At 47.0% G+C, this 8667-nt stretch overlaps 3 protein-coding genes across 3 annotated transcripts; all 3 read right to left on the bottom strand.

The window, feature by feature from the left end:
* Positions 1 to 368: 368 nt before the first annotated feature.
* Positions 369 to 1416, bottom strand: LOC127316365 (chlorophyll a-b binding protein 2, chloroplastic-like). The gene has a single exon (XM_051346760.2). The coding sequence runs from the start codon at positions 1368 to 1370 to the stop codon at positions 591 to 593; it is 780 nt and encodes a 259-aa protein (XP_051202720.1). The 5' UTR covers positions 1371 to 1416; the 3' UTR covers positions 369 to 590.
* A 2429-nt stretch (positions 1417 to 3845) lies between these two features.
* Positions 3846 to 4922, bottom strand: LOC127316362 (chlorophyll a-b binding protein 2, chloroplastic-like). The gene has a single exon (XM_051346756.2). It carries the CDS (start codon positions 4919 to 4921, stop codon positions 4064 to 4066), a length of 858 nt encoding a protein of 285 aa, XP_051202716.2. The 5' UTR covers position 4922; the 3' UTR covers positions 3846 to 4063.
* A 2424-nt stretch (positions 4923 to 7346) lies between these two features.
* On the bottom strand, positions 7347 to 8452 carry LOC127316361 (chlorophyll a-b binding protein 2, chloroplastic-like). The gene has a single exon (XM_051346755.2). The coding sequence runs from the start codon at positions 8435 to 8437 to the stop codon at positions 7556 to 7558; it is 882 nt and encodes a 293-aa protein (XP_051202715.1). The 5' UTR covers positions 8438 to 8452; the 3' UTR covers positions 7347 to 7555.
* Between the last annotated feature and the right edge of the window lie 215 nt (positions 8453 to 8667).

The following is an 8667-nucleotide window of genomic DNA, read 5'->3' as shown; positions in this document are numbered from 1 at the left end:
TCCGTAAAATATTTTGTGGCCTGTGTAAACTGACCACGTCGGCAACGGTCATCATTATAGACCGTTGATATGTATTATCAGCTCACGTTTGTCTATTCTACCAAGCCTCGCCGCACACATGTCTTTTAACCGTGTATGATGTCCAACCTGTGTCCGCAGGGGTGTTCTTAAGGTTTTTATGTATTGATGATGTTGTGTAAGCATTGACAAAATTATTGTGGGATGTCGATTGTGGACGTGTTAACCACCACATAAATTGTTGTTTGTCGATTGTCACTCGATCTCTTGGCAAAAAAGGTGTACCAAAGGTGTAAAGATATTTCAAGTTTCGCTGGTAACTAGATATACAACTTTCATGAGAAAACAAAGAACCAAACGATCGAACCACGTCCATTCATATTCATATGGAAATCGAGATCTTGCATTTTTCCTTATAGATATTTCGTGTTCCAGCATAGGTCCTTGACGATCAGAGACGTAGGCCTCAGCTAAAAACATCTTTGATAGTGTACAAATGATCACAGCTTAATGCATGATACATCTAGAGTTCAGAGTATATGTATACTCATAGGAACTCGACCTTCAAATGCTCACTTGCCGGGCACAAAGTTGGTGGCGAAAGCCCATGCATTGTTGTTGACGGGGTCGGCGAGGTGGTCGGCAAGGTTCTCAAGTGGACCCTTGCCGGTGACGATGGCCTGCACGAAGAATCCAAACATGGAGAACATGGCGAGGCGGCCATTCTTGAGCTCCTTCACCTTAAGCTCAGCGAACGCCTCAGGGTCGTCAGCCAGACCAAGGGGGTCGAAGCTGCCACCAGGGTAGAGTGGGTCGACGATCTCTCCGAGCGGGCCACCGGCAACACGGTACCCCTCGACGGCACCCATGAGCACGACCTGACAGGCCCAGATAGCAAGGATGCTCTGAGCATGGACCAAGCTTGGGTTGCCGAGGTAGTCGAGGCCACCCTCACTGAAGATCTGGGAGCCAGCCTTGAACCAGACGGCCTCACCGAACTTCACGCCGTTGCGGGCGAGCAGCTCGGGGAAGACGCAGCCGAGCGCGCCAAGCATGGCCCAACGGGAGTGGATCACCTCGAGCTCACGGTTCTTAGCGAAGGTCTCCGGGTCAGCGGAGAGCCCGGCGGTGTCCCACCCATAATCACCTGGGAACTCGCCGCTCAGGTAGCTTGGTGGCTCACCGGAAAGTGGGCCGAGATAAAGAACGCGGTCGGGGCCGTACCACGGGCTGTTGGAGCTTGCCGCCTTGGCCGTGGCCTTGCGCATGGTGATGCGCCCCCCGCCTAGGACGGATGAGGCTCCGGCGAGCTTCATAGCAGGGGAGGACGGAGTCATGGTTGTGGCTGCCATTGCTACGGGATGGAAGAGAGCACTGCTGATGTGCTGCTGCTGCTTCTGGTGGATGGCTGCGTGAGGAAGACAGCATTGCGGAGGGAACTTAAATACCAGGGCGTGCGCAAGAGGAGGAGCCACGTCCTTATTTCAGGAATCACGAACTGCTCTACGATTGGCTTGGTTGGCTGGAGGACGGTGGATTGGGTTGCTAGTGTGGTGTACGCAGGTCCGGACACCTGATCTGCCAGTGGCCAGGACCTTCGCTACGGATGTGGTGGTGGAATTTCGTCAAGTTGTATGTCTGTACCACTAATCAGCTAGCTCTTGTCATGACATCCGAAAGTAGAAACCTTCGGTTTTCCAATACATGCATCTATTTGCATGTTACTAGCCAATATACACGATAAATTTTGGGCAGTGGTAGGCACTAGGCTACTATATATCCAAGCTTAGGGTCGGTTTGTTGCTGCTACATCGTACGTGGAAGTATACATGGGCAGAACTTCACATTAATGAGTTCGCCTTGTGCTCACTTGAACTCCTTCGATGTCAGCTATGTTTTCTTTAAATCAGTTTCAACTATATGGCAACTGATAAATATTCAGCTACAACAATGGTAAAACAGGACAAGTTCCAATTTCAAATGGAAAACAAAATCAGTTATAACTAGTCTGCAACTGAAAAATTCAGTTGCATTCACAATATAACTGAAAAGGATTCAATTGCAACCATCGCGTAACCAAAATAAAAGTTGCAACCATTGTGCAACTGATCATACAAATCTCTGTGTCAACATCGATCGAAGCTACGGAGTTGATTGAGCTCTAAACTAATTCTCATCTAAATTAAAATTGGCAAAAACTATTTACTAATTCGGGCAATAGTATGGCTCAATGACCCTAATCACTTTACTAATTCTTGCATGGTTTTGCTTTGTGTAAAACACACAAAAAATCTCACTCTACACGATTGGATTTTTTCAACCAACCAATAGACTAAACACAATCGACAAAACATTTCCGTTAAATATAGTGAGGGAAAAAAACCCAGGAAACATAAGCAAACAATTTTAACATAAAATTTTATTACCACATTAAGAAAACACAAACATTCTGTCAAAAGTAATAAGAAGATGAAGCCGGCCAAGATAAATTTGAGAATCTTAAAATCAGTAGCATATATTAATTAACTTAATCCATATTATTATCGGGACAAAAATATACAAGAGGGTAAGATTTATATTATTTTTGAAAAATCAAATCATGTATAGTATGATCAAGTTTTTACAAATATCATTAACATTCAAAATAAAAAATTAATATCATTAGATATATCATGAAATATATTTCATAGCATATCAATAGAATATCATACTTTTCGATAATTTTTTAATTTTTGATTAAATTTTATTTGGCTTGACTTTAAAAAATAAAAAGCTTGTTCGTTGGAACGGAGGGAGTATAGAAAAACAAGAGATGCGACAAATCAATAGCTGAACATCTATCTCATTTTCATATGAAGTTATCATCCATACTAGTGCTATCAAAAAGGTAACACATATAATAATCAAGGAGAGTTGACTCAAGGTGAGGGTCTTCGTCCTCTGGTCTGGCAAGTGACTCTTTGGCACGGTTCCTCTCGTGGCACAGTTGGGTTCGAGATGGCCAGACCAATCATGGATTAGGGATTCTAGGGAGAGGTGCTCCCTCCCACCAATATTGATGTCGTCTTTGTACTCTCTCGGACACTAAGTTGTGTCCCGGGTCCAATCTCTTCCTTTGTCTCGCCTCCCACAGATTTCGGTGACTACCCCTCCTCTCCTCTCACACATATCATCGCCACCTCCTCGTCTCCTCTCACACGCTTCTCGCCGTGCCTTTTTTCCTCTCTTGCCAGGCTCGAGATTTGGACGATGAGGAGGAGACGTTGTGCTCTCACATGTTGGATGAACTCTCTCGTCGGGAGGTGTGAGAGTGCGAGGTCATGACAAGCGTCGCCGCCACACAACATCCAAATCGTGGAGAGTGGGGGAGAGGTTACAGGGTTTATGTTGGTAATTACGGGGTGATATATAATTTTGTGGTCGCATCCACAATGGTTAGTCTAAGTGTTCACACTTTGCTCCGTAAAATATTTTGTGGCCTGTGTAAACTGACCACATCGGCAATGTTCATCATTATAGACCGTTGATATGTATTATTAGCTCACGTTTGGCTATAATACCAAGCCTCACCGCACACATGTCTTTTAACCGTGTATGATGTCCAACCTGTGTCCGCAGGGGTGTCCTTAGGGTTTTTATGTATTGATGATGTTGTGTAAGCATTGACAAAATTATTGTGGGATGTCGATTGTGGACGTGTTAACCACTACATAAATTGTTATTTGTCGACTATCACTCGATCTCTTGGCAAAAGAGGTGTATCAAAGGTGTAAAGATATTTCAAGTTTCGCTGGTAACTGGATATACAACTTTCATGAGAAAACAAAGAAACAAACGATCGAACCACATCCATTCATATTCATATGGAAACCGAGATCTTGCATTTTTCCTTATAGACATTTCGTGTTCCAACATAGGTCCTTGACGATCAGAGAAGTAGGCCTCAGCTAAAAACATCTTTGATAGTGTACAAATGATCACAGCTTAATGATACATCTAGAGTTCAGAGTATATGTATACTCTTAGGAACTCAACCTTCAAATGCTCACTTACCGGGCACAAAGTTGGTGGCGAAAGCCCACGCATTGTTGTTGACGGGGTCGGCGAGGTGGTCGGCAAGGTTCTCAAGTGGACCCTTACCAGTGACGATGGCCTGCACGAAGAATCCAAACATGGAGAACATGGCGAGGCGGCCGTTCTTGAGCTCCTTCACCTTAAGCTCAGCAAATGCCTCAGGGTCGTCAGCCAGACCAAGGGGGTCGAAGCTGCCACCAGGGTAGAGTGAGTCGACGATCTCTCCGAGCGGGCCACCGGCAACACGGTACCCCTCGATGGCACCCATGAGCACGACCTGGCAGGCCCAGATAGCAAGGATGCTCTGAGCATGGACCAAACTTGGGTTGCCGAGGTAGTCGAGGCCACCCTCACTGAAGATCTGGGAGCCGGCCTTGAACCAGACGGCCTCACCGAACTTCACGCCGTTGCGGGCGAGCAGCTCGGGGAAGACGCAGCCGAGCGCGCCGAGCATGGCCCAACGGGAGTGGATAACCTCGAGCTCGCGGTTCTTAGCGAAGGTCTCCGGGTCAGCGGAGAGCCCGGCGGTGTCCCAGCCGTAGTCGCCTGGGAACTCGCCACTCAGGTAGCTGGGGGGCTCACCAGAAAGTGGGCCGAGGTAGAGCACGCGGTCGGGACCGTACCACGGGCTGTTGGAGCTGGCCGCCTTGGCCGTGGCTTTGCGCATGGTAATGCGCCCGCCGCCGAGGACGGATGAGGCTCCGGCGAGCTTCATAGCAGGGGAGGACGGCGTCATGGTTGTGGCTGCCATTGCTACGGGATGGAAGAGAGCAAGCTGCTGATGTGCTGCTGCTGGTGGTGGTGGATGGCTGCGTGAGGAAGACAGCATTGCGGAGGGAACTTAAATACCAGGGCGTGCGCAAGAGGAGGAGCCACGTCCTTATTTCAGGAATCACGAACTGCTCTACGATTGGCTTGGTTGGCTGGAGGAGGGTGGATTGGGTTGCTAGTGTGGCGTACGCTGCTCCGGACACCTGATCTGCCAGTGGGCAGGACCTTAATTAGCTGCGGATGTGGTGGTGGAATTTTGACAACTTTATGTCTCTACCACTAATCAGCTCTTGTCATGACATCCGAAAGTAGAAACCTTCGGTTTTCCAATACATACATCTATGTGCATGTTAGCCAGTAGCCACGATAAATTTGGGGGCAGTAGTAGGCAGTGGGCTACTATATATCCAAGCTTAGGGCCGGTTTGTTGCTGCTACATCGTGGAAAGTATACATGTGCAGAACTTTACATTAATGAGTCCGCCTTCTGCTCACTTGAACTCGTTCGATGTCAGCTATGGATTTTTTTAAATCAGTTTCAACTATATGGCAACTGATAAATATTCAGCTACAACAATGGTAAAACAGGACAAGATCCAATTTAAAATGGAAAACAAAATCAGTTATAACTAGTTTGCAACTGAAAAATTCAGTTGCATTTACAATATAACTGAAAATGATTCAATTGCAACCATCGTGTAACCAAAATAAAAGTTGCAACCATTGTGCAACTGATCGTACAAATCTCCGTGTCAACATCCAAGCTACGGAGTTGATTGAGCTCTAAGCTAATTCTCATCTGAATTAAAATTGGCAAAAACTATTTACTAATTCGGGCAATAGTATGGCTTTATGACCCTAATCACTTTACTAATTCTTGCATGGTTTTGCTTTGTGTAAAACACACAAAAAATCTTACTCTACACGATTCGATTTTTTTGGACCAACCAATAGACTGAACACAATCGACAAAATATTTCCGTTAAATATAGGGAGGGAAAAGAACCCAAGAAACATAAGCAAACAATTTTAACATAAAATTTTACAACCACATTAAGAAAACACAAACATTGGGTCAAAAGTAATAAGAAGATGCAGCCAGCCAAGATAAATTTGAGAATGTTAAAATCAGTAGCATATATTAATTAACTTAATCCATATTATTATCAGGACAAAACTATACAAGAGGGTAAGTTGTATTGCCTCCGTTCCAATAAATAAGTTTATATTATTTTTGAAAAATCAAATCATGTATAGTATGATCAAGTTTTACAAAATATCATTAACATTCAAATCAAAAATTAATATCATTAGATATATCATGAAATATATTTCATAGGATATCTCTATAGAATATCATACTTTGAGATAATTTTTAAAACAATTTGATTAAACTTTATTTGGCATGACTTTTTAAAATAAAAGGCTTGTTGGTTGGAACGGAGGGAGTATAGAAAAACAAGAGATGCGACAAATCAATAGCTGAACATCTATCTCATTTGCATATGAAGTTATCATCTATGCTAGTACTATCAACAAGGTAACATAATAATCAAGGGCAGTTGACTCAAGGTGAGGGTCTTCGTCCTCCGGTCCAGCAAGTGACTCTTTGGCAGGGTTCCTCTCGTGGCGTGGTTGCGTTCAAGATGGTCAGACCAATCATGGATTGGGGCTTCTCGGAAGAGGCGCTCCCTCCCACCAATGTTGATGTCGTCTTTGTCCTCTCCCTCGGCCACTAAGTTGTGTCCCGGATCCAATCTCTTCATTTGTCTAGCCTCCCACAGATTTTGGTGACTATCCCTCCTCTCGTCTCACACATATCATCGCCACCTCCTCATCTCCTCTCACACGCTTCTCGTCGTGCCTTTTCCTCCTCTCTTCGCAGGATCGACATTTGGATGATGAGGAGGAGACGTTGTGCTCTCACATGTTGGACGAACTCTCTCGTCGGGAGGTGTGAGAGAGAGACGTCATGACAAGCGCCGCCGCCACACAACATCCAAATCATGGAGATTGGGGGAGAGGTTACAAGGTTTCTGTGGGTTATGGGGTGATATATAATTTTGCGGTCACATCAACAATGGTTAATACAGCGTCTAAGTGTTCACACTTTGCTCCGTAAAATATTTTGTGGCCTGTGTAAACTGACCACGTCGGCAACATTCATCATTATAGACTGTTGATATGTATTATCTCACATTTGTCTATTCTACCGAGCCTCACCGCACACATGTCTTTTAACCGTGCACGATGTCCAACCTGTGTCCACAAGGGTGTCCTTAGGGTTTTTATGTACTGATGATGTTGTGTAAACATTGACAAAATTATTGTGGGATGTTGATTGTGGACGTGTTAACCACCACATAAATTGTTGTTTGTAGATTGCCACTCGATCTCTTGGCAAAAGAGGTGTGCCAAAGGTTTAAAGATATTTCAAGTTTTGCTGGTAACTGAATATACAACTATCATGAGAAAACAAAGAACGATCGAACCATGTCCATTCATATTCATATGGAGATGGAGATCTTGCATTTTTCGTTATAGACATTTCATGTTCCAGCATAGGTCCTTGACGAGCAGAGAAGTTCGCCTCAGCTACAAACATCTTTGATAGTGTACAAATGATCACAGCTTAATGATACATCTAGAGTTCAGAGTATATGTATACTCATAGGAACTCGACCTTCAAATGCTCACTTGCCGGGCACAAAGTTGGTGGCGAAAGCCCACGCATTGTTGTTGACGGGGTCGGCGAGGTGGTCGGCAAGGTTCTCAAGTGGACCCTTACCGGTGACGATGGCCTGCACGAAGAATCCAAACATGGAGAACATGGCGAGGCGGCCGTTCTTGAGCTCCTTCACCTTAAGCTCAGCGAATGCCTCAGGGTCGTCAGCCAGACCAAGGGGGTCGAAGCTGCCACCAGGGTAGAGTGGGTCGACGATCTCTCCGAGCGGGCCACCGGCAACACGATACCCCTCAACGGCACCCATGAGCACGACCTGGCAGGCCCAGATAGCAAGGATGCTCTGAGCATGAACCAAGCTTGGGTTGCCGAGGTAGTCGAGGCCGCCTTCGCTAAAGATCTGGGAGCCGGCCTTGAACCAGACCGCCTCGCCGAACTTCACGCCGTTGCGCGCTAGCAGCTCCGGGAATACGCAGCCGAGAGCGCCGAGCATGGCCCAGCGGGAGTGGATCACCTCCAGCTCACGGTTCTTGGCGAAGGTCTCCGGGTCAGCGGAGAGCCCGGCGGTGTCCCAGCCATAGTCACCTGGGAACTCGCCACTCAGGTAGCTCGGGGGCTCGCCGGAAAGTGGGCCGAGGTAGAGCACGCGGTCGGGACCGTACCACGGGCTGTTGGAGCTTGCCGCCTTGGCCGTGGCCTTGCGCATGGTGATGCGCCCGCCGCCGAGGACGGAGGAGGCTCCGGCAAGCTTCATAGCAGGGGAGGACAGAGCCATGGTTGCCGCAGCCATTGCTATTGGACGGAATAGAGCAAGCTGCTGATGTGCTGCTGCTTCTATTGATCGGTGGCTGCGTGGGGAAGAGAGGAGCAGCGCATGGAGCTTAAATACCATGCCGTGCGCGCGAGGGGAGGGGGCCACGTCCTTATCTCACAAATCACGATCTGCGTTGCGATTGGCTCTCGTGTTCTCGGAGGGTGGATGTGCCTGGATGGGGCGGCTGGTGTGGCGAGCCCTGGGCCGGACACCTGTACAGGGCACAGGGGTGTTGAGCTCAACTGGATCGGCCAGGACGATCGCTGCGCGTGTGGTGGAGGAATGTCGCTGAGTTCCATGTCGCCCAC

The sequence above is a fragment of the Lolium perenne genome, chromosome 7 (genome assembly GCF_019359855.2).
Source record: "Lolium perenne isolate Kyuss_39 chromosome 7, Kyuss_2.0, whole genome shotgun sequence".
Classification (NCBI taxonomy): Eukaryota; Viridiplantae; Streptophyta; class Magnoliopsida; order Poales; family Poaceae; genus Lolium; species Lolium perenne.
Note: the sequence above shows the minus strand (reverse complement) of the source record. Positions and strands in the feature narration are given on the sequence as shown.